Source organism: Podarcis pityusensis, assembly GCF_964106645.2.
Source record: "Podarcis pityusensis genome assembly, chromosome: 3".
In the NCBI taxonomy this organism is placed as follows: domain Eukaryota; kingdom Metazoa; phylum Chordata; class Lepidosauria; order Squamata; family Lacertidae; genus Podarcis; species Podarcis pityusensis.
In genome coordinates this window covers 50,096,232-50,122,642 of record NC_138026.1, presented here as the reverse complement: position 1 = coordinate 50,122,642, position 26,411 = coordinate 50,096,232, and the positions used below count along the sequence as shown (strand labels likewise).

Below are 26,411 nucleotides of genomic sequence, written 5' to 3'. Positions count from 1 at the left end.
GTCACTTCTACTCCTCTGGGTCCCATTCCTTCAAAGACTCTTTCAGGTTCTTCTGGCTCATTAACCAAACCTGAGTTAGAGGCGTATTCAGCTACTGCTCTTCCTTCTGTCACTGGAGTGTCATACTTCAAAGAAACATCTCCTAAAGGACAGCAAAGTGCCACTGCTGGTGAATTCAGCTTTTTTATTTAAAAAATGTACTATGAGATGACACCAAGGACCCATTCACTCTCATTCTCCTTCCTCCCCGAAGTGAGGAAAAGAACAAAGGCAGTCAGAGCACTAATTCTGAAGTCCTGGTGGATTTGGGGAAGAAATCCTCCTCAGTTAAGTACGACTCCATGGAGGTGCAATTGAGGACTGTAAGAAAACTTTAATTGTGGGTTCTGCTTCAATGCAAACACAGGTGGGATAATTTATATCCTGTGACATGGTGACCATGAAAAGCTAGTAAGCTCAGCCCAAACCAGGTGCATGCAGTGTGGATTCAATTTGTGAAGTAATCTTGTTGTTCTTTGTCACAGCCACCAAGTCAACTGTTCACAACATGAAGCCGCTCCTCTGTGCTCTGCAACAATATATAGAACTGAAATATTGTTCCTCTCTGCCTGTTGCCTGCTGTTGCTATCCTGCTGCTGCTTTTATTTAACCCCCCCGGTTCCCTAAACAAACAAACAAACAAACAAACAAATGAAAATATGAAGATATTTTTCTCTCTGCCTGAATTATTCATCCCTGCCCTGTCTATATGTGCTGCACTTTCCCAAGTCCACCCTCGCAGGGAGCTGTGCACATGCAGGAACGTAAAAGACGTGAAGTTCTCTGTGTGGCTTCAACATGCATGTAACTTGTCATGCATGCAAGCATAATGTGTGCTAGGTTATTTAACACTGTCATAGTTTTTCAGCTCTGCCCATTTCTCATTGTGCAAGTACCACGTTGCCTAGAAGAAGTAAAAACAATGATATGGAGAAGGCCGCTGGGGATGCGTTCTCCCCATCTGTAATTAATAATACCTTATTTTCCTTTCCCCCACTCCCATGTCTGGACTGTGAATTTTCTGTGGGTATATTCAGGTGAACAGCTGAAGTGGTGTGCGACGTGATAAAAATACCTGTGATAAAATTGTGGGCATGGAGACAAGTGATTTGAATGTCCTGACATATCAGAGATGTGTGGCAAGATCAAAATCACCACCTCCTGAGAAATTTATGAAATTTGGCTTGCGCCAGGAGGTGGAAAGTTGCAATCGCACTGTGCATTTGTCACATATCAAAACATGCAGTCAATTAGGTCATGTTGAAACAACGAGAAAATCACTGGTTTCAACATTTCTGCCGTCCCCTCCATCGACTGTTTGAATTCCTCAGTGGAAACTTCAGAATGCAGGGAAATGAATGCACATAGGATGCTATTAATGAAAGAACAGAAACAAATATAGTTTGTTCCATTCTGTGGTCATTCCCTGTGAGATTTTTGCGAGAAGAGGTGGTGATTGCAATTACTTTTTACAAGTAGTTTTGAGAGAAACTTGCAAAAAAGAAGAAAACCTTAGGTACCACAAAATTCCCCTGCTTATACATCAACTATGCATACCTTTCTTGTCCCTAAGTATAGCCTTTCAACAAAATGGCAGCTTCTTTACTCATTGTTACAGTGTAGGAAGCAAAAGAGCTGCTGTGTGCCATTTTGTGGCTCCTTCTAGTCTTGTCTCCATTCAGTAAGTAAGCAGTTAAAATGAACAAGGGTCTTATGCAGAGAGAGAAAATGTTTCTAATCCCAGTGCAAATACAGATGTGGATAAAAAATTGCTCTGTCGGACATAGTGAGTCCTGTATGTAAGTGGTGACATCTGTCATGGTGGGAGAAGTTTGAAATGGCTTCTGTTTGGCAGCCATTTTGTGTGTACTGGCCAAGGACTGCAAGTCTGCATGTAGTTTACCTGTAGAGTAGCCCCATACCATAGAGAGGTTTTTCTTTTTTGCTAACAAGGATACCAACAACATGTAGCTGCGAGGGGGGGGGGGGACGACGACGACGTGCAAGCAAGTTCTAGTAGCCCATTCCTTGGCTCTGACTCCCAGATTTAGGAATCACTGCCTTGGAATACAGCTGGAAGTTTAAAAATTAATACGAGTTGCAGTGGAAGGTTAATATAACTCATTTATAACTCCACAATCCTGACCTTTTGCAAATGATATCAAAAGTCCATAAAGGCATTAATGCTGCCTATTACCACAGGTTAATTTATATACTACTTCTCACATTCATGAGGCTCAGAAACATGAAAGGAACTCTGCTTCTTTCAAGTATTATCTCCTGAATATCAAATTTCCTGTCCTCCAAAGGAACCTTTAACTCTGTTAAGCTAACTATATAGGAAACTATTATTCTGTGAAACTGAACCTGAAAATTAACTGCTGTCTCCTTACTAGCTTGGGCTTGTGATTTTTTGTTGATCAGGTAGATGCTATATGGACATAGTACATATTATTTTTTAGCAAGAGGTGGAAGGCAGACAGGAACTTAGATGCTATTCTTTGGACATTGCTGATTTCCAATCTGGTTGTGTGTTCTGTTTACGTTAGTGATTAATACTTCCAAAGAATTGGATACATTGCCAATGCAGGAATGCCGCTTCACAGGTCCAAGCCTTGAGTTAATAAGTATTTTTAAAAATGACACAATTTAACCAAATGTATGCATATGAGCAGTAGAATTATGGCCCCTGCTCTTCTCTTCTGTTTCCCATTTATCCACATGACTTGGGAACATTCAGAGCATCCAGATTATGAGATGAACAGAAAAATGCTTGTGCTTTACAAATATATGTAAGGTGGCTTCAAATGGGGGGGGGGGGATAAGGCAGAGGGAATCTAAATAGTAATAATGAGATATCAGGAATTCTCTATGGCACAGGAGTCAAAATGCATGACATGGAAAAGCAAATCCGTACTCAGCAGATGCCTAAAAAAGGGGTGGGAGGGAAATTTGGTTCAGTTTGCAATTAAGGGCAGCCTTACCTAATTCGCAATTTCTGAAACAATATGCAAACTGACATACAACCATCCTTCAAAATCCACACTTTCCTGTATTTTGCAATGCAGTTCTCCTACCAATTCATGTGTACATACGTGTAGATTAGGTGAAAGTGTAGCAATGGTTGGGGCCAGGGTGGTTTTCCTTTGCTTTCCTTTATCTATGTATATCGTTTTAGTTCTATTAATTAATCCCATTAATGTTTAATTGTTTTTTAATTACTGTTTTTCCTGTGTTGTTAGCAATTCTTATTTTTACGCAGCCTTGACTCCTTTCAGGGGAAAAGGTGGGATATGAATAAATATATAATAAAGATGTTTTCCTGGAAATAAGAGCTCAACCTAGTAACTTACTCAGGGCATTGGTTTTCCAGCTCTAAATATGATTAGATATTTTGTGTGAAGTGTGATAAAGCTGCTTACCAGCCATCTTGGTGACACCTAAAGATGGGCTGTGATCAGACTACCACCTCTTTCACTAGGCTTCCCATCAAGTTGAATACCAGCTTTGAATATATCCACCTTCCTTATTATTTTCTGGCATAAGGTAATTAATTTTTTTTAATTTGCTGAGTCTTTTTAGTTATTGCTATATATTTTGGTGCTTTAAAAAATCCTACTGGCTGTTGCTTGGTTTTCAGAACTGCCACTGTTTTTAATGTCTCACTGCTTTATATTTTAATATTGATGGCTATTCTTTCAATTTATTGTTTTAAATATTACCTGCCCAGAGAACCATTTGGAATTGAACTGTGGACTATTTATCTATATAAGGATTGTTACCCTGTCTTTCTAAAGCCCCTGTGGGTCTGTTTATCATAATGAGGGTGACAATAAATTATATTAGAACTTATTTTACAAAGAAACCCAAAATGACTAACAATATAAACCAATCAGCATAAGCAAATAAACAATCAGTAAAAGTAACAATCTGAATATAACATTAGATAACAGTATGAAGAGAAGCAAGCAGAAACTATAATCTCTTTAGAAGTGACTCTAACAGGAAGACATAAAATACAATTTTAAATGTCAATACAGCTACAACACTTTCTAGCACCACTCTCTGACATTTCAAAAAGCAGAGTAAGAAACTATTGTTACATTAAAGCATGGCCATCTAGGGACTAGGGTCAAGGGGAAATTGCACTTCCAATATCCACAGATCCCAACCTTCCTACCTTCCTTCCTTGTATGTTTCTGGCATAGTCTTCTCATTTTTTCTGAGAAGCTAGCTTGCTCCTCACTTTCCATATTTTACCTTGCCCTCCTCTGGAAAAACTCCTGCAGATATCCCGGCGTGTAAGACCAATCCACAAAGGCCCAGCTTCTCTTTACTTCTGCTTTCTGTCTAACCAGGAACCAATGTGTTTCCATTACTGCATGCCACAGATCTGGGTAACCTTTGTGCTTTCAAAAACGGAGAGCAGCCGTTGTTTCTGTGTCTCAGAATCTTTGTTGTATGATATACACCACCCAGCAGAGACTTATTCGGTATGTAGTTTCCATCTTGGAAATGAGTCTGAAAGCTGACTGCCGGCTATAGCACCTGACCCTAATTGCCGGAATTTTTTTCTTAGGATTTTTCCTTGTCCCACTACTTCCTGCTTTGTGTAACATCTTGCCAAAGAGAGCTGGAGAAAAATTGCCCTTATTTTATGACATTTTTGTTAGTTCTGATAAAGGTATTGCCCAAATGTGGATTTTGGTGTGCTGATCGTCTCTTATGAACCAACCTTTTGCTTTCTGTGTGCTTTTCCAATTGTGACTATGTCTGGATGTGAGGAGGGGAAAAGTCCTGCACAATTATCGGAAATCTCTACTTTGAAAGAGAAAAAATTATATCAATAGAATGTGTGTGTAAAAAGCTGGTGGGGTCTGTCTCTGCAGCCTTATCACATCATTTCTAGGCAATCTATTAATTTAGCCTCTTTGTATTTACCATCCTTCTTTACTCAGCATGTGGTTTTATATGATGTTAGACCTTTTACCATGTGTTTGAGAGTTTTGGACAGCTGGTGTTAATGGTGTTATAACCAATCTTCAAATCTTACAGCGTATAATGGATCTATCTGAGCAGAGTAAGTGCCTGTAACTCTGTTTAAAAGATCTATTATTGAGTAGCTTCAAAAACAAATGCATTTGCTTCAGCACAAAATTGGAGTCATCTCTGCTCCTTTTTCTAAGGATCATTTTGCGTAAATACATTCATAATTATGGAAGCCTTATTGGTGTCATCTACAATAATTTCATGTCATATTTTCTGGCTTCTCCAATATATTAACCTCAATGTAATGGGGATTAATACTACATGCTACAAACAAGCCATTGGTCACTGTGCCTGAGTCTCACCTTGTCTGAGGCCAAAAGCAGTTTTCAATGCCACCAATCAGTCTGGGAACTTTCATGTAACATGGAGATTTTTCTAGCCCTTTGCAAAGTGCATTTCTCTCACCATTTGGATAACTTTAGCTAGCCTGTGTGCATCAGAGATGGAGAAGAAGAGCTGCGAGGTCTAAAATGATAATTTCCAGGTCAAGCCAAACAGTTGTATCTCTCATTTTAAGATTTAAGGATTGTTTACTCTTTGCTTTGTGGAGGGAAAAATGTGTTTTGTCTGCGTGTGCTAAAGCACATTATTGCATCAATATTGTAATAGTTTTTAAAGAATGAGTAAAATAAGCAGAAATTGAAGTGCTGATTTAAGAAATACATGGCTGAAATGGTGCTGGCTGATAGTGGCAGCTGAAGGATGGATGCAAGAGATAGGCTCAACCTATAAACATCAAAATAGGGTAGTGATAGAGACCTGTGGAGATTGTGCTAGTGTTCTGTTCTTTTTTTTAAAAAAGTTGGACAAATGGAGCATAGGAAAGTTGCAGGAGGACAATGACCTGAGATGAAATCATGTAGAAGTTCTTTAGAAATGGAGTCAATAAAGTATGGCAATTCTATAGGCAACACCTAATATGCAAGCATCTCCTAGAACTGAGCATTCACACCAAACTTAACCAAAATGTGGGAAGCTATGAGGCATGATGGTATTGCACAGTGCAAACTGAAGACAGATGTGTCCTTAATCCATAGATTAAAGAAGGAATGGGGAACCTTTTTCAGTCCAAAGACAACTGTCCTGGGTCCACCTGTCAACAGCCAAATGCAAAAGTGGCCATGACTAAAGTAAAAAAGTGGGTGGAGCAACAGATACGAGTTTTACATCTATACAGAAGTCTCTGTTCCAGCCATGCAGAAACCGTCCTTTCCATGGTTAGTGGCTTGGCTCCAGGTTTTGCTCCTACTGGCAGGAGCATCCTCTGGGCAGTGGAAGGTGAACAGGTGTCCTTCTATAGGAACACACTAGAAGCTGAGGTAATGGCTATTGAGTTTTATTCTTGATGAGGCCTGGGAGCCTGCACGAAGCAGAAACTAACACTCTAGCCAGGGCATACCTGTGAGTCTGCTGTCCAGCAGTTGGCCCCCCTGGGTCATAGCTGTTTCTCTTAAAGGGGCCATATGTCAAGTATTTAGTTGATAATGCATACATTACAGAGACTTTTGCTTATTTCTCTGCCCCACAGTCCTTCCAAAAATCTGACTAGAGGGATTGAGGCATGTTCCCACAACAGGGTGGGGACTGTAGAGAAGGGGGGGGGGGATAAGAGGAAATTGATTCATCCCTTTTCCCCGTGGGTTTCCTCCATTACATCGAAAGACTTCTGTGAGCAGAAGGGGCCTTTCAGCTCAGAAATAGCAGTCTGGATTGAACCCACTGTGATTAGAAGTGTGTTCTGTCATTGTGGATGGGCACATTATTTTCCCCATGACATTGGTGATAACGATAAAATGTAATGGAGGAAGATGGTCCTTCAGACACCCCTGCGGTGCTAGCTGGGAGAGGGAGGGACCACTATGGGAGATGGATGGTGACCATTTCTCTACCTTGCTTACAAAATTTGTTTGTGGTTCTCTCTTCCCCACCCACCCCCATTTTCAACAATATAACTTTTTTTAAATTAAATTACAGCTCCTTTACTTATGAATCATTTGCCATCACTGCCTCCAAGACTGGATACTGTGGACATGCAGTCTCCCAGAATACCAGGTCGAAAAAGAGGAAGACCCCCGCTGCATTCGACGCCTATGAAAATGGCTGTTCATAACCTCTATTCTGCACCAGCTGGTTCTCTGCCTGTTGTGAAGATTCCAAAGAAGCGAGGGAGGAAACCTGGATACAAGGTATGCCATCCTACCGGCTCATTAAGTAGCTATGATGTTTGTCTTTTTGTCTTGTAGCTAGCCTGTGGCCTTCTGGATATTGCTGGTCTCCATCTTCCACCAGCCTACAGCCAGCTTGACCCACTGGCAGGGATGCTAGGAGCTGCAGTTCATCAAAATCCTGAAGGCCACATGTTAGCCTCTCCTTGATATTTGGAATATATCCATGTGGCATGAACACATATGCCAATGTGAGAAGGCGGAAGGAGATTCATGCTCCTTCTTCTTGCTGCTGCTGTGTGGTTAAGAAGCAGGAAGGGCAGTAGCGCAGAATCCTTAGCAGCCTGTTCAGGCTAACACCCTCGTTGGCTCATGCCAGTACAGATATTCAGAAGATTCTATGGACATGCAGTGTAGCAAACTAGTCTTCCACCACCACTGGTTCTTCCTTGGTTGCTTGCTGTTCAGTCACGGTACCAAGAATTTCCGGTGGTGTTTCCTTTTCCTTTTCGCTACAGCAATTCTGACTGCTGAAGAGCCAAACCACTGCTTTAAACCAAACAGGAGAGCACATGTCCAGCAATGGGAAATGGCTATTGTGAAAAATTTTCAAAGAAAGCTCTGTTTGCTGAGATATGATTCTGGTTTAAGACAATAATTTCGTGGTCAAAGTGTTCAGGAGAGGGAATTATCAAAACACACAAAAGTTAAAACTATCCTCCATATTTAGGTAATTTATATACAACCATACTTCTGTAAGGTAAAATAATTAATGATAAGCAGAATATTACCCTCTGTAAGCGGCTTCACTATTCACATTGGGTTGTGTTTTTTTTAAAAAAACAAAACTAAAAACAACTACTGGGCTCTATAATAAGTTAATGAATTCTCCTGCATTTGACCATTTTCATAATATCCCACAGTTTCCCAAGCCATTCTTATTTCACAGGCATCTCCTTACATATCCAACAAGCATAAACCACTCTAGCAACTGATAGACCATGAAATATTACTTCAGGGTTCTTTCTGGTGTACAAAATCTGCTGTGAACTTAAGAAGGCAAACAAGATATTGCTTGGAATAAATGAGTTCAGTGGTTGGTTTCAGATTCCTATTTTAATGCACTTTTATTGAAGCTGATTGGTTGTTTCAAAAATTTTGTGAGCCACTGGAAACACCCAACAGAATGGAAAGATGGAAGAGAAGCTGTAAATAAGCATTTGGGTTTTGGTTTTTTTAAAATCTGCATTTGCTAAATTGATAAGTTTATGCAGGTCACAGAATCCAGCCTGATGCAGATATTTGATTTTTAGTGTAGACTATAGACTGCTTTGAAAGCAGCTGACAAGCTAGGTTACATCCAAAGGTCACCTTTCTCAGCCAGAAGCAGCTTCCTCTGACAGAAGGGAGACCTTCATTCAGTGAAAGGAATCCATTTATCAAAGGAGGGCTCCTTCTGAGAGAGAAAGGGAACTTTTGCATCCAACTCATGTGTCCTGTATAAGCTGCTGTCCATCGCATTATGGGGCACAAGAAATTCAAACTACTATTAAATGCTTTCCAAGTAAGGATAGAGAAGAAATTCAATTCAGTGCCATTTAAAGGCAAACCTTCCTTATTTGCACTTTCTGAAACAATACAATACAGTGGTACCTCGGGTTACATACACTTCAGGTTACATACGCTTCAGGTTACAGACTCCGCTAACCCAGAAATATTACCTTGGGTTAAGAATTTTGCTTCAGGATGAGAACAGAAATCGTGCTCCGACGGCGTGGCGGCAGCAGGAGGCCCCATTAGCTAAAGTGGTGCTTCAGGTTAAGAACAGTTTCGGGTTAAGAACAGACCTCCGGAACAAATTAAGTACTTAACCTGAGGTACCACTGTAATGAAAACACAACTATCTTTCATAATTCACACTTTTCCATATTTTGAAATGCAGTTTTCCAACCAAGTACTGTACAGTCATACCTTATGTTGCGTTCAGTTCATGTTGCGTCTATTCGGCCTGCGAACGCGGCGAACCTGGAAGTGTATAATTCCGGGTTCCACCGCACGCACGCATAAGTGTTCTGCACGCTTTGCACATGTGCAGAAGTGCTCTATCGCGCTCCGCACTTGCGCAGAAGCGCTGCTCTAGTTGCGGACTTTTCGGGTTGCGAACGGCACCTTGGAGCGGATCGTGTCCGCAACTAGAGGTACCGCTGTAATGCATACAAATGTTCATCTACGAGGGTAAAATGTGCATCAAAATACACATATTATTGGCAAAAGCATACAAAATGCACCATAAAAGGGAAATGACTCTGGAAAAGTGTGATTATTGCATAATACAAAAATATGTGCATTAGGAAAAATTCACACCAAAATTCTGATGAGGTTTTTTAAAGAATTGCAAGCTGATGTGGAAATGTGATGAATTGAATGGGAAAATGGAAAAACGAGAAACCAAAATTTACAGCTTTGCCTATCGCCACTTCCAAATAGTACTTGGTTTTCTGTGCTCCTATAACAATAGGATTTGGGACAAATCTTTGCAAGGTCAAATTTCACCTCCTCCAGCAAAAGGAAAGTTTGAGGTGTTTTACATAATTGTTTTAGTGAAACCTGACAAAGATGCATGCCCTTTTCTTCATGTGTGAAGACTTTTATTTGCTACCAAATATAGAAGTGGGGCAAAAAAAAGGGAGGCAGTAAATTGAAGATCATTCATTATTTATGGGGACTGGTTTAATGCAATCATTTCTGTCATCTAACCCGTAAGAATAGCAAGTTCGGGGGTGATGCTGTTTCTTGATGAATGGAGACCAAAAGTAAGACATTCTCTAGTAAACAATGGCTCCAGGTTCTGAGGCTGACAACAGCAATCTGTAATGCTCAACACATCTGACTTTGTGTTTTTCATTAGCATTGGAAGATTTGTACACCGAAGCAACATTTCAGCAAGAAGCCTTTCTGTTGGATATGGTCCCCACTGCTAAAGCATACAGCTCTCAATCACAATGCACTTGCTGCTAGAGTCAGAGAATACATTTGTGACGGGTAGATCTCTTGATTTAATTAGCTCCCAAATAGCATGGGTTCCTGCTTCCATGAGACTTTTATGTGCATTTTTAAAAGCTCTTGCATGCTCAAATGGCAGGCGACCAACTTCTTTATGGCAGCTGGATGTTGGATTATTACAGAACAGATGGATCAATTTGTGTCTGTACGTTACAAAAAAATGAATTTACAATCTGGGTTAAATTTTATTTTGATGGAAGTTTGCAATAAATCCATAGATGCCAACAAAGGCATTTTTATTGTCCCCTGTATAGATCTGACTTTTCCAGTTACCATTAAACCTTCATGACTGGAATAATTAGCACATTATAGATAGATAAAGACAGACATGAAGTTTTAGTTCCCCCTCCCCATTTTTTCTTATAGTGGTCTCTCACTGATGCCTGTGGGTTACTCTAGTTAGTTGTGTGCATCTAGACAACCTAGAGTGCAGCCTAAAAGCCTATTGCTTGGTGGAAGATGAATAGGCAAGATGTTGCATTGAAACAATTGATCTACACAGACTTCAGAGCCTATAGAGACTATTGATGTCTATTACTAACCCACTCATGGAATGGAGCCATGGCCCCAACTCAGCATTTCAGTTCCATTGTGGCACCCCTCTGTTACATGTGGTGCTAAATGCATCCATATAATTATATTTTTCTAGTTGGCCAGGTAACTGATCTCCATGGAGACTGATCGATCAGGAAATTGATCTCCAAGAAAGCTCATTTAGATAAATCAGATACTGCTGGATCAATTTCCTTCGAAGGAGAAAATATTGTACATGGTGGTGTCTTTGTAACCATTTTGCAAATGTATAGGCTGAGTATATATTACAGGGAAGAATAGCAAGCACAGCAGGCATGGCCAGCATTTACCGTATTTTTCGCCCCATAGGACGCACCGCCCTATAGGACGCACCTAGTTTTTTGGGGGGGGGAAAGAAAGGGAAAAAAATTATTTCCCCCCCCAGGCACGGGGCTGGCGCGGGGGAAGCCCGAGCTTCCCCCGACCCCAGCCCCCAGAAGAGCCTGCTATCCGCAAGCCTAGGGAGCCGTGCCGGTCTACCTAGGCTTGCGGACAGCTGTGCGAAGCCCAGGCGTGCTGAGGCTTCCTAATGCAGGCAGCTCTGCGCAACCCTCCGGAGGCCGGCGCGGCTTCGTGCCGGGCTCCGGAGGGTTGCGCAGAGCTTCCTGAAGCCTGGAGAGCGAGAGCCTCTCGCTCTCCAGGCTTCAGCGAAAACCTGTATTCGCCCCATAGGACGCACCCACATTTCCCCTTCATTTTTGGAGGGGGAAAAGTGCATCTTATAGGGTGAAAAATACGGTATCCCCAAATCAATATCACTTCAACCCCTTCTACTAACCAAAATTTTATAGAGAGAAGAACGTACTTATTATTATTATTATTAGGCCCAAGCCCACAGAAAGTTGTCCTCAAAGAAATGTAGCCTTCAGGCTGAAAAAAGTAAGTTCCCTAGCCCTGCATTAAAACCATCAGAATAATTAAAACAGACATAGGTAAGAATCTGAAAGCACTAGCAGCCCTGCGCTCCTTTGGGATGGAGGTTGGGGTATAAGTTTAATAAACAAGTGAATAAATTTAAAACCTAGATCATAAAACAGTGTTCTTTAGTTGCTTGAAAACAGCTGAAGAAGGGGAGAGGATGATAACAAGCTGTCCTGGATCTCTGCTGACAAAGCATCCCATAGTGCTGGCACTGCTGCTGGAAAGGACCTGTCTTTCCTACCCACCATTTTGATCTCACAGGTGTCTGGGACAGAGAGCAGGGCCTTTGCTGCTGCTTTTAAAGTCCAGGAGGGAGAAGGCCAGTTTCTCAGGTAATCTGGCCCCAAGCTTTTTATACCATTAATGTTTAACACCTCTACAGTAAATTGGGCTCGTAATCAAATAGGCAGCCCATGCAGATGGAATAGAAATGGAGCAATAGGAGTCTCAGCATACAAAAAAGAAAAAAGTTTAAAAAATAAATTTCCTTCCCTCTGCAGTACAGAAAGCAGCGGCTGTTGCAATATCTTCCCTCTGATGTTATACCTGCTGCTTACTACTAGCTAAAATTTATTTAGAAGCCACAGTATATTAGGCACCCACACTTACTCATTTTGGCACCAGCCTTGTTACAAGATTTTTATCAAGATTCTTTCAGCCGACAACTATAAACGTTTGCCTCTGTTTAGCTTAATAGATAACCGCTGTAAATGTCTGCCTTTGTTTAGCTTCATGGCTTTTCTCTCTCCCCTCCCCTCTTGCCTAAACCTTTCTCTTAGCTGAGGCTGAAGGAATGCATTGGCTTTGACGGCTTCTGCTATGTGTCATTTTCTTGCCCTCACCACATTGCCTCTTTCACTTGACTGGAGCAAGTGCCTTGGGTATTGTGCGTAGTCTTTTGTGCTGTCATTCTCTTCACCATATAAACATATCAAAAGTTAAATCCTATCAGCATTAAAGAAAACAAAAACAGGATAAGCCGTTTCAAATGGCAGGATAAGTGCGCCAGACAAATTGGAGGTCATTAACATGTGCTATGACCACCAGAAAGAAAGACCATAAAGAAAGTTGATGCTTTTGAATTATGGTGCTGGAGGAGACTCTTGAGAGTCCCATGGACTGCAAGAAGATCAAACCTATCCACTCTTAAGGAAGTCAGCCCTGAGTGCTCACTGGAAGGACAGATTGTGAAGCTGAGGCTCCAATACTTTGGCCACCTCATGAGACGAGAAGACTCCCCGGAAAAGACCCTGATGTTGGGAAAGATGGAGGGCCCAAGGAGAAGGGGACGACAGAGGACGAGATGGTTGGACAGTGTTCTCGAAGCTACCAGCATGAGTTTGACCAAACTGCGGGAGGCTGTGGAAGACAGGGGTGCCTGGCGTGCTCTGGTCCATGGGGTCACGAAGAGTCGGACATGACTAAACGACTAAACAACAACAACAACAACGACCACCAGATCTGTGTGATTCAGTTCACAGTGCTTATATGTATTATACCTGTGATCCTTATCATAGGGCCACAATGCCTGTCTCAAGTCCCCCACTCACTCTAATGTTGTTGCACTTCAACTCCCATCAGCCACAGCCAGTGTGGCTTTTGGTCAAGGTGATGGTGGGAGTTGGAGTCCAACAACATCTGGAGAGCTACAGGTTGCCCATCCCTGGCATAAAATATCCATCATATTTATGAAGCCTTGTTTCTAGGAACATAGCAAATCATACTGAGTCTGACCATTGATCCATCAAGCTTGGTATTGTCTGCACCAATGGCAGCAGATCTAAAGGGTTTCAGGCTAGAGTCTCTCCCAGTCTTACCTGAAGATGTTAGGATTGAACTTGGAACATTTTGATACTCCCACATAAGCTCCTATCGTTTTGCTTAGTAGCTGTGTTTCATGGAATGATTCTTCGGATTCTAGCATAATAACTTTCCATCTAGAGTTGCAGTAAAGTGCCTCTGTGCTTTGGGGCTGTATGGAGCCACCCCAAAATAAGTGTGGGTTCTACATGACTAAGGGATTCCTTAAGGATATCATGGGATATCCTTATTTTTTTTTTCAAATTTAAAAAGAAGTAAGGATAATACTACCCAAACATTGGCTGATAAGGACCAGGACCTTTGAGGTTGGGAGCATAAAGGTAAGAACATTTTGGAGCACCTCATCTCTGTCTGGAGAGGGAGCTTCCAGGCTGAACACCAAGAGAAACTCCTATCTGTTTGACAGGAGCAGACACTTCTATCCAATCACAGCTGTGCTAGAATCTTGGATTTCTCTATTGCTTTTTATGGGTAGCTGTCACTTCCATTGTGGCAGTGACAAAGTAGCTTGGCAGACTCTGTGAGTGACTGAGAACAGCTGAGACATGAAGTGTTAGGATATTGGTTGGAACAAACCAGAGTAATAAAGGACATGTAAGAGAGCAGCTGAGACAATGAAGTTTGGGTCCTGTAATAACTTAAACTTCATGGCAGTAAAGGTTCCCATTGTCTCCTCCCACCTGCAGCCACCTGCCGGCTGGTTGAATTTTGCTTAAAGGCCTTTCCACCTTGCTGCAACAGAAAGTTGGGACAGTGTTAAGAACTGTGTGGCTGCAGGTAAAGGTAAATCACCCCTGGAGGATTAAGTAGCTATTTATCTACTTGCTTTGATAAGCTTTTGAACCGCTAGGTTGGCAGAAGCTGGGACAGAGCAATGGGAGCTCACCCCGTTGTTCGGATTCAAATTGCCAACCTTGTGATCAGCAAGCCCAAGAGGCTTGGTGGTTTAGACCACATCACCACCCGTGTCCCATGTAGCTGCAGAGACTATTGGTGCTAATGACTTGAGGGCTCCCAGATCTCAAGAACCATCTATTTTGTATGGGCATGGTGTGAGGTGGCAGGGTTCTGTCACTGGGCCAATCCCCAAAGGGGTGACTAAAGTCTTGCTTAAAATGACAATGAGCCTGAAATCCCATGTAACAAGTTGCAGCAGCATAAGTTCTCAAGTGGCCTACAGGTACATTTTCATGTCCAAAGGGATCCTTATAGGTTCTTCTTTATGTCCATTGATGGAGGGAGAAAACATAACAGAGTGAAAATAGTTGTTTAGTTATTCCTGCTTGATTTTTAAAAAAAAGTATTTGAGAGGTAGGAGGGAGCATGCAAAAGGACATTACTTATATCCGGTGATCTCCATTTTCTCAGACAAAGGGATCATTTCACTTACTGATTTATTGTGTTCCGTGAAGTCTTCGTCAGATCCAAATTAGAACTTGTAACATGCAATTTTCTCCTCCATTGCTTTTGATTGTCTTCTTGAAAAGTCTCTTTACACCGGATAGGTTTTTCCACAGCTTTGTATACTCATGTCTTTATTACAGAAATATATTTTTATTACGCAGAAAGCAGAGATGCACAGGTTTCTCAAATCATTCCTGAGCTCAAGAGATACAGAAGCCTTAGGCAGAAGGCAGAGCCCTTACACTGGATCTGTGCTGTGGAAGGGTGAGGTAGCAATTCCATTCAGATTGCATTTAAAGGCAAACCTCCCCTATTTGCACTTTCTGAAACAATAAATGAACCAAAACATAGCTATCCACCAGAATTTCACAAGGCGGTGCTCCAACCAAAAAATGTGTATTAACATGCATATCTTGTTTTTATTTTATTCACTTAAATATTTATACATCACACTTTCATATAAGGTATAAAAAATCTGGGTTCAACTCAAAAACACAACCTTACAGTAACACCAGTAAAAACAATCAATAACATATAAATAAAAATTGGCTGGTAGAAGATTTCCACAGGCCAGTCCGAACAATGCAGTTTTGAAAAGACATTGAGAAGAAAGCAAGAATGACTCCCACTGAACTTCTGTTGGCAAGGAGTTCCACAGGGCAGGACCTGCCCCCCTGATGACTTAGTTTCTCATAAAAGCCAAACAAATCTCAGAGGTATGGAGGACCACCAAAAGTGCCCCATGAGAAGATCTCAGTGGCCAAGGTGGAGCACAAGGAATGAGAGAAAGTGTACATGAAAATACATAGTGAAAATAACACAAACTGCATTATATTTAGTCAAATTTACATAAAAAAATGTGCATATTAAGAGAAATGTACACCAAAATGCTAATGAATTTATAAAACAATTTTTGTTGACTGAACAATCACCTCATTCTTTACAAAGTATTTGTCTGGGGATGAGATTACAGATAATAGTAACTTCAACATGGAGACTTTATAGTTCTCCCTAGCCTAAAGAGTTGAAGTTACGTAGTTTGAAGGAAGTACTATCATTTGTGGTAAGAACAAGTGTTCTATGTGGGGCTAACTTGGGGGTTCATTTGGCAGTGCAGAATGTGGCGGACCAGTTGCTCAAGGTGGCAGACTCCCGTCAGTATGCAACACCCTACTGTCAGGATTTGCCCTGGCTGCCATTCTGCTACCAGACCAAGTTCAAGGTGGTAGTATAACATATAAGGCCCTGTACCACTCAGGATCAGGTTACTTGAGAGACCACTTCATCCCTTATGCACCTAGTAGGTTGCTGCAGTTTGCAGGAGAGTTTCTCCTGCAAGTTGTTATTGTTATTAGCCTTTATTGGCATAAGTTTAAACAATAAAATCATACAAAGTCATCCAAATACATTAATACTCCAAACTCATGCAATATATAACAGTCTAGAGTTCCAAAGTTCCAAAGATTTCAGATGCCTACTCTGCAGACTTTTAGTGTTCCTGTTGATACATGACAGGTGCCCACTACCTGCACTTTCTGGAAGGAACTGGAGACATTTTGGTTCCAATGGGCTTTTCCAGCTAGATAAATGGCTCCTTGCCCCATGTGTGTCTATTTTGTATAGTTGTAGTTTTAAATGTATCTGGGTTTTGCTTGTGGCATTTTAAACAGTATTTAAACTATTTCCTCCTTTTTAAAATTGTACATCACCCTAGAGAATTGTATAGAAAGCAATCAATAAATCAATAATAAATACAAAAACAAAACTCATTCCACTTTCTGCTGTATTGATTTAGTGAATCAAAAGGAATGCTATGTGCATGCACCATAGGAGGTTAGCGTAGGGTTGCCATATTTCAAAAAGTAAAAATCAGGACACACACAAAATGAAGTTTTTCAGCTATTTTGGGGGGAATTTGCCCAAAAAATCAACACTTCTGATATTGGCTGCCATACACCCAGGTTTTCCCCGACATTTTAACCGATTGCTAAAAATTCCGCCTGGATGCCAGTTTTGACGGATGAATCCTGGCTATGTCCTGGAAATTCCAGACATATGCCAGCCCTGTTATCGCCCTCCATTTCTACTTTTAACTGTTGCCATTCACTCTGCTTTCTAGTTAGCAGATGGTCCATTTTTTAGCCTAAACATCTGTCAAACACTAGACCAGTCTCTCCCAACCTTAGATGTTTTGGACTACAACCCCCAAGTGAGTCAAAGTGCCCTTTGCTAAACACATTTCATGTTCTCCTTATCTATTGATTACAAAACTATCTTGTAGCTCTTATGGTAAAGATGAGAGATATTTAAATACATATGCATCTCTCTCCCCCCCTCTCGCCCCAGTATTGCTGTTGGCCCCTGTGAAGGTGTGGTGAAATATATTTACAGGAACTTTCATTTCAGTATGATATGTCTATACCTGTACCCACTTTAAGCACACAAGTTTCAGCTAAGTGGAATATTTCTATTCCAATAAATTCATTGCGGTCTTTACATGCTGTGCCAGGAATGGCATTTGAAAGGGCAGGAGAAATGCTTTTGAAAATGTAGATTTCAGTCAACTGACTTTTAAAATGTACCTTTTCATATTATCTGTTGTCATATTACTTTTTAATGGGTAATAAATAGGGGCATAAATTTTGTTGTCAGGCAGTGACAGGAAAGTGATGGGGGAAATAAGATGAAATACAGTATTTAGCTTTCTGCATAAGTGTTTGACAGTAGCCCTGGCTTTGTGCTTAGAAGTGCGCTCAAGGTGTCTAGTTTATAAGACCACTCTTAAAGGATGGATTGGTCCTTCTTAGATTAGAAATGACACAGTCGGAGACATACTATTAGGGCAAAGAAGCAGTGGACCTATCTACACTGCCAGTCCCTGTCCAAACTAGATCACTGTTCTGTTTCTCCTCTCCTCTCCCTGGAGCTCCTCTCCACTGTTCTGTTTCTTAAAGAGAAAGAAAGGGAAGGGAATATCCCTTTGTGCCTGCTACAGATTCACTGTTTGAGCTAAGGCTGGAATTGTAGGGGAAATGTCATAGTCTGGGATAATTTTTATGTATGTAGATCACCCCATGGCTCATTGGTTCCCTAAAACCCTAAAAGTTTGCCATATGAACCAATCCAGACTTGCAACCATCATCTGAGGCCCTTCTTTGTGAGAGGTCTAGAGGGCAAAAACACAAGAACGGGCCTTTTCTGTGGGGACTCCCCATTTGTGGAATACTCTTGCCTGGTGTCATCATTACATATATTTAGGCACCAGGCAAAACTTTCCTCTATAACCAAGCCTGTGGCCTTTTAGAAGTGGGCAGGATGTTTTCAATGTCCTGCACCCTTGGTTTTAATGTATTTATGGACGGTTTTGTTTTGTTTGCTGGAAGTCGCTTTGATTTGCCTTGGGCAAAATAAACTGACTAACAAATTTAATAAATGATAAAAAATATAATTGGATGCGGTAAGTAGGTAGTTGCTTCTATGGTTCTTTTGCAGCTCTCCTAACCTTTCTTTTTTGGGGTTTGATTCTGATCTGTAGCAGACCCAATGCTTTGTATTTGCATTCTTGAAAACACACACACACACACACACACACACCCCGAGCCCTTTCAGATATTCTGAGTTGATTTTATTATTTGTTGTTCTCTGCTTTCAGTACAATGTAGGGACTCCCCTTCTTTTCACACCCTGAGCGATGCATGAGATAGCTGCTGAATAGCAAACATTTCGTTTAAAACCTAATGGATCTGAAATTTCCCAGCAAACCTACATTTGTGCGTGCATTTGTTCTACAGCATCTTTTATTTTGTCATTTGCAATAAATGGAGGGAAACCAATTACTAGCCGGAATGTAAGGTTCGTTCTCAGAAATGGTGCAGAATGCTACATCAACATTGTGATGTAGGTATGAACCCACAGCATAGTTGGGAGATCAAACATCTCATGGGAACTAGGCAATAATGACATTTGATAACACAAGCATTCGCTTTTACTATCAATGCTGGCATGATCCTATTATAGTTACAGATACTCTGGCTCGTCTATGTCTCTAAACATAACAGGTAGGATTATACGTTGATTCCTAAGAACAAGGAGGGCTCATAAAACAGAATTTCCCATGTCTTCCTTTCTGTTGTATTTTCCTGTGGGGATCCCTGGAAATGCTGTTGGCTGTAGCATGCGGGTAAAGCTGGAGTGGGGAATTAGCAAAAATCAGGAGCTGTCTCCTGGCGCAAGAGAAAGTGTCCTCTGCTTAAGCAAGCAGCCATTGTAAATTAGACCTACTGTGGTCCCAAATTCTGGGACATCACCATTGCGGAGAAGCTTACACATAAAATCCATGTCATTAAGGGACAAGCCGAACAGGATGCCTTTCTTTTGCAGAATGGAATATTTATCTTTTTCATGTAAGTCTGGCAGTACAAGGGCCAGTCCAAAATGCAACAATTTAGAAAAATAATTCATGATTTAAGTGTCTAGGGAAGGATAATCAGTTCACACTAACGAAGCCTTATGCCCTTCTGTCTGACAAATCTGATTTGTCAGATTTTTAAAACACACACATGCCAAACACTGGATGGGGGTCTAAATCTCTGCTTGTTGTGCAATGACTGCATTACCTAAGGGTTCCCTTCGGCATGGGGCTAATATGGTGCAAATATGGATACATTTTTATTAAAGCAAAATAAAAAATGGCTTTCACACTTGAGGTGTATATTTTTGTGATTAAATCAGTAAACGGTTTTAAATATTGTGTTTTAATGTTGTAACCCACTCAAGGTGGGTGGGTAACAAACAAAGGGTGGGTAACAAACAAACCAACAACTGCAAGAGAGTTACACGTGTGCAGTTAAGGGCCAAATTGTAAATGACAACTTTATGTCAAGGGTTCCCAAGCTCTGGTCCATAAACCACGTGGTCTGCAAGTTTCATTCAGATGGTCCATGGCATGTCTGCATTAAATATTCACATTGATTTTTAACAGTATTTTTATTTCTTATATTGGATTTTATTGTAGCAAACTTCAAAATCTATAGAATGCAAATTGTAATACAATAAATACAATATAAGAAGCAAAAGAAGCAAAAAATACAATTAAAAATAATACAGCATCTTTCACAGTGCAATACAATTGCTAATGCGGGCAGAAAAATAATTAAGTGGTCTGCTACAACCACCAGCAATTTTCAAGTAGTCTCTGTGGTCTAACATTCCAGCATTGCACTTTATGTAAGAAATTTTTACATCTGCATTGAATTTTTTTTTACATCTGCATTGAAAAAGTTATTTTTTAAAAAATAAGCAATACTTTGATAGTCCTTTCCTAAGATGTAAATAACTATGCCTTGAATTGCATAATATTTTGTTTTTTGCAACTTCACTTGCGTTAACATTTTAGTTCCATTCCCTGTATTCCTTGAAAGCATTAATGTGTCTAAGAATGAATGTGATACTGTGGTAATTTGCTGTAGTGTGGGAGTTTAAAGAGCTCCAATATGTAGTATAATAAAACAGATTCTGCATGTGTTTTCATTACCCAAATTGGTTCTGTCTTCCAGCTGAAATCTCGTGTTCTAATGACTCCTTTAGCGATTTCCCCACCAAGAAGCACCCCGGAACCTGATATTAGCTCAATCCCTCAGGATGCAGCTACAATCCCCAACTCAGCGGCCCCACAAGCCCTCACAGGTATGTGAAACGAAACAGTCCATCAGAAAAGGAGTATTCATTTATGGATTTATTTAAAGGATTTCTAACCTGCTCTTCAACCAGATCTCAGGGAATAGAGGGGGATTCAATTCACTTCACTTTCCAATATAATATGTGAACTAAAAGGTGGCTGTGTTCTCAATTTGCACCTCTGCAAATTCTGTGCTGCAGTGCTTCAATCAAAATAATGTACCATAATGTGTGGTATTAGGGGAAAACGTGCACAAAAATATGCATTTTGGTGAAAATAACATACAAAGATGCATTCGATTGGGGAAAATTGATTCTAAAAATGTACATATTAGGATAAAGTGCATGCAAAATACTCAGTTTAGGTATGATAAGGATACAACCCCCCCTCCATCAAAACTATTTTATTGAACTTTAAAAACCCACTATCCTATACATGTTTTGAGCTGTACTGTTCATCAGTGATTCTTGTTTAAGTAAAGCAAATATTTGAACTCCAAAGACAAGTTATCAGTTGTTTGCTGGAGATCTATCCAGATTTCTTCTTCATTCTCTTTATATTCTCAATTTTGTTTCCGGCTACCATGTCTGTACGTGATAGAAAATCAACTGCACACACATAAACAAAGCACACCCCAGCTCTGCCTTAAGAAACACTGTGTCACTCATCGGTAGGAAGCAAAAATCTGTGCTGTTTTGTATTAATAAATCTGTCATCAGATCTCCGTAATGCAGTTCATGTCCTTCGTTCGTGCTTGTAATGGTTTCTCCTGTTTGTTTGTATGGCCTTTTGATGGCTTGAAGTGCTATGTAATGCTAACTATTATTGCCATTATAGTCCTATTTACCCAGAATAGATTGCTTTGAGTCTTTTTATTGTTCAGCCTGAGTGGCTGTTAACACTTCAAGCACTAGATTTTCATTATGGTGTGATACTAACTGTATATTATCCCCAACACTGCTCAGCCATCATCCACGTCCTTCGCTCTGTTATAATTTCTTTTGTCACCTATCTGATTTCTGTCACAGGGTAATGCTATATGTTCTGAAAGATGACAACTCTAGCACGCTTGCAGCCAGCAATAACAATGTGTCTTACTTTAGGCTGACTCACACAATCCTATAAAATAAGCACGCATGCCAGAAAGACTGGAACCTCTGCTACCCCTTAAAACAGGAAGGTTCCGGTATGTAAAATGTTAACAGGGATTCTCATGCTACAGAGGCCTAATCGTCTTATAAACCATGTTATTAATCCGTGCAACAATATGTAAAAGCTGGGTTGTCCTTTTAGCCTCAACATTGTCCTCTATTGAACATTTAAGTACAAGGAAAAGAGATAAAATATATGTTGATAGATTTCAGCATAAGTATCAAAGATTGGTTTTCTTTTTCCTGAGTAGTTCATTTTAGTGGCCTCTTAATTAACTAATTAACTAACTAAAAGGTTTTTGGGCTGCTTTATTCAACAATGTCCTCTCAAGGTGGCTTACATACCTAATTCAATAAATCACAAGCGACAATAAAATAATATAATTGCAACACACCACAAATTAAACCTCTTAAAAGTACAGACCCGTAGGATGAGATGCAATATAGTTTGAGGTTTGCACTTACGCCGTTGGGCTTTCCGTTCTGCTCCCTGCATGCCCCAAAACATTGGTGCAGGGCATCCTCCAGAGAAGATATTGAGGTCACATAGGGAGGGGAGCTGGGGGGAGGGAAACTGAAGGTTAACTGTGTGCAAGCTGGAGAACATCATTGAATATTGCCTATATCCTTAAAGCACTTTATAGGAGAAAGCTTTTGTGCTTTCTTACAAGAAGATTTCTCATATACTAGGAATGAGGTGTACCACTACCAGAACATGAAATATGACTTTTCAAGTAAGTTAAAAAAACACCAAATAAACTTCTTTTATTAGTAAACGGCCTTTCATCAATAAATTCAGTTTTGTATTGTGCAAATGGCAGTATTCTCTAACCATATTCTTATCTGTAGACCACTGCATTAATTTCTCCCCATTTCAAATGCTTGCCTTACAACACAGTCCTATGCCTACTTAGTAACGGGTTCAGAGGGGCTTATTCCCAGGAAAGAGGGTTTAGCACTGCAGTCTGAATTATATGTCCAGTGAACAGCGGATATCATGATGAAATATAGTGCACACTGAACCTTCAGCCTGTTAATTAATTCCTTACGGTTTGCTATCTCTTCTCAGAACACAGCTTAGGTCAATTTCTGTTTCCTTCACTCTCAGATAAGAGATTTTTTAAAAAGTGGATTTATGGATTTCAGAGAAATCTGCCATGCAGAACTGTGCAAACTCTTCTTTCTTGAGAATGTAAACTTTAAAATTAGCCTTGAAACAACTTCTGCACAGACATTGGGAGCAAACATTAAATATACTGAAATTATCACTGAAATTATCCAGGATAGGGTTACACAAATACTGTTAGGCTTAATTCTCAATAGTTGGGGGGTCCCTGGAGTTCAGCAGGAAATATGCTTAGCCCTCCCCTTCAATGGTTTCTTTGCCACTTTATTTTCTCCTGTAAATGAACACTTGGCATTCACTCCTGTGGATTAAAGTTCAGTGTTGCAGGAAGATTAAAACTCTTAAAAACATTTGTTTGTTTTTTTGTTTTCAAAAAAAGGTTGAACAAATGTCACAATTACTTGTAATGCATTCTGTACTGATTGTTCTAAATGTGTACCTTTTAATACATAAAACTTCTGTCTAAAATACAAACCTGGGAGTGAAGCACCACAGGTGTACATAGGGTGCCTCATGGTCTTTATAGTCAGCACCTAGCATCTTACGCAGCTGGAGGGGGGTCCCATGCCCAAGAAGGACCAACCTCTAAACCAGCCTCTCCCCTCTCCCATAAAGCTGGTTCTGTGACCCACCTGCTATTTTAATTCCCTACAGTGTCTCAGAACAACACTATGTCAATAGTACTGTGGGTAAAGTGCTGGGCAGCTAGCAATCACCTACCAGAGATATAAAATATTACTACCAGAAGGTAAGTGCAATGGGAGCCCCCACAAGAAGGGGGCGTCTCAAACCCGAGCTAGCCCTGGTTCCAAACCACTATCTTGTCCTATTATTAGAAGCAGATAAAATGGCAATTCAAAAGCTGTTTGCCTTTGCTCAAATCAGTGCTGCCAGACCAAAAATATGTTTCATTTTCTTATAGGTTTTTTTTCCTGGGACAACTAGTGGAAGCCACCCAGAGTGGCTAGGGCAACCCAGTCAGATGGACAGGGCACAAATAATAAAATTATTATTAGTCAGGTCCTCCATCATGGAGGGCACGTGTTGTGGTGAGATCATCAGAAACTGCCTCCCTGTTGTGGGGCAGGACCATTTGGATGGCCACAACACTCCATTGGTTGCCCCTCTGTTGCTGGGGCAGAAATTTGGTCAGTTGGGTTGGGTATTGGCTGCTGAGGGGCTACTTAAGCTGCTGCACATCGCTGGAGAGTTTCACTTTCTTGCAACGTGCAGTGGATCACCCGCCCTCCTCTCCCTATATGTAGGGTTGTTCTTATGGCCTTGCTATCCCTGTCTAGGGGTCATCTGTTTTGGAGCAGGGGCCCGGTAGGAATTTTGCCATTTGGCTGATTGGTTGGTGCCACTTGGTTTTTGCATACTGTGTAGCAAATCGTCACAACTTTGTAAGGTTGGTGGTTAGGCATTTGGTTCAATGTTTTGGTTGGCTGTGCCTGCCCCTCAATTGCTGCTGCTAGGGAATCCAGGGGCTTAAAGAAATCCAGGGGCTTGCCTTGCTTTTGTCTGAACCCTGTCAAGGGGCTAAGGCCATGCCAGAGCCCCTGGGAGCATCTGGGGTGAGCTGTAAGATCGAAGGAGTTCTCACTCTCCCAGGATGCTTTCCCTTACTGATATCTGGTGGCGCCCAGTGTCAGTCCTGTTCCTGCCACCGTGCAGGTTCAGGTAGTCTGGAACCAATACCCAAGCAACCACTCACATGCTGTAATCAATAAAGTTGTAGCCAAAATTTAATGCCAAAAACCTTAAACTAAAATCTGTGTCTATTGTGTCTTCATTTGGGGGTGGTTTTGGGGGTCTTCACACGTTGTTGTTGTTGTTGTTGTTGTTGTTGTTGTTGTTACAGTGACATCTTTCTCCTTTTGTTTAGTCTGCATTTATGTCAACAAGCAAGCAAATGTGGGGCCATACCTTGAACGAAAGAAAGTGCTGCAACTTCCAGACCACTTTGGACCTGAGCGGCCTTCGATGGTGCTACAGCAGGCAGTTCAGGCATGCATTGACTGTGCACACCAGCAAAAGACCGTCTTCTCACTTGTCAAGCAGGGCTACGGAGGTGAAATGGTGTCAGGTGAGAATGTATGTTGTGTTTAGGGTAGCCATATGTCTTCTTTTTCCAGGGCACATCCTCTTTTTTCACTGGTATGTAAAATGAGAGTCGTTATAACGATCCAGAGTTAAAAGTAGAATTTGGCAAATGTGTCCTCTTTTTCGTTCTTCAAAATATGGCAACTCTAGTTATGTTACATTTGTCTCTGTACTTAGAAGCAGTCTTTTGTCTAATTCCAGCTGATAAAAATGAGTGATTAAAGGGATTCACTTTAGATGATGGATTACAATCTGTTTTGCACTCTTCCACGCAACCTTTTTTGAGCATGAGCTGGTCTTCAAACATGAAATATATAATAGTTTTCTAAGCATGCACCAAGCATTCTATGTTGCATTCTTCAAAGTGGACTGTATGGCTCCCTTGGAATTCTGTTCCTTCCCTGTGTCTGTGAGGGGGGAAGCATTTGCCACACCCTCCACCCCTGCAAGAAGAGGAGAGATGGACTCTGCTGCAGGGGTAACGTGGGCAACCAAATGGGGTGATTTTCCCTGTAGGGGAAAAGTGGAGATCCAGCAATTTAAGCCAGTTCCACCCTGCACTCTTCCCTCTTCTCATTGAGGGGACTGAGAAGGATTTTTTGGGGAGAAACTAATTGGCCTGTGTCACATCTTTTTCTTCTGCTTCACACTTTTGGTTGTTGTCTGAATATGGCTAATTGGCATTTGTTCCAGGTTGATGAGTGGATTTTGGCGGAAAATCCAACTAATATCAGAGACAGAGTGGTGTTTGGGCCTGTCCGGTGCATTGGGGTGAACACTGGCCAATGGGGCCTTGGTGCACATGTCAGGTTCCTATACCCAAGGAGCGTGCAGCGAGGCGGGAGGAGTTTCCTTGGGCCTTGCTGCTGGATCACAGCATGTAGCTGGCAGCTGGCTCAGGAGATGGGGGAGCTGAAATCCTCCCCTTAATCTGCATCAACATCCAGACTTCATTGGTTTTGGTTAATTTGATCGAATTATTCTGCTTGGCATTGCACTTTGCATTTGGTGATGGCTGAAGGGGTGGCACTAGATTTAAACTTGAAATGCATAATTGTTTCCCAGATGTATCAAATTTCATTCCAATATTTTAATGTTCAATGGAGCTGTTGCATTAAAAGCAAGAAGAGAAGCAAATGGAATGCTGGGTGGTAAATTACAAACTAATGGTGTTACTTTGATCCACCGGTAAGGTTACTTGCACGTAACAATTTATTGTTGTCTCGGCGCTGTTCATGCATGCAACATTTTCATAGTGACCATAAGAAGTCCTCTTCAAAATGCCACCTGATATTCCACCCACCCAATATAATATACTT

General features: G+C 41.0%; 1 protein-coding gene across 2 annotated transcripts in view; it reads left to right on the top strand.

The window, feature by feature from the left end:
* Positions 1–26,411, top strand: part of SCML4 (Scm polycomb group protein like 4) — a 76,439-nt gene that overhangs the window by 24,154 nt on the left and 25,874 nt on the right. For both annotated transcript variants that reach the window (XM_080999810.1, XM_080999811.1), the window contains 3 exons: positions 7,063–7,274; positions 20,591–20,720; positions 24,875–25,075. In XM_080999810.1, coding sequence (XP_080855936.1) covers positions 7,074–7,274; positions 20,591–20,720; positions 24,875–25,075 — 532 coding nt within the window. In that variant the 5' untranslated portion in view covers positions 7,063–7,073. The remainder of the gene's footprint in view (positions 1–7,062; positions 7,275–20,590; positions 20,721–24,874; positions 25,076–26,411) is intronic.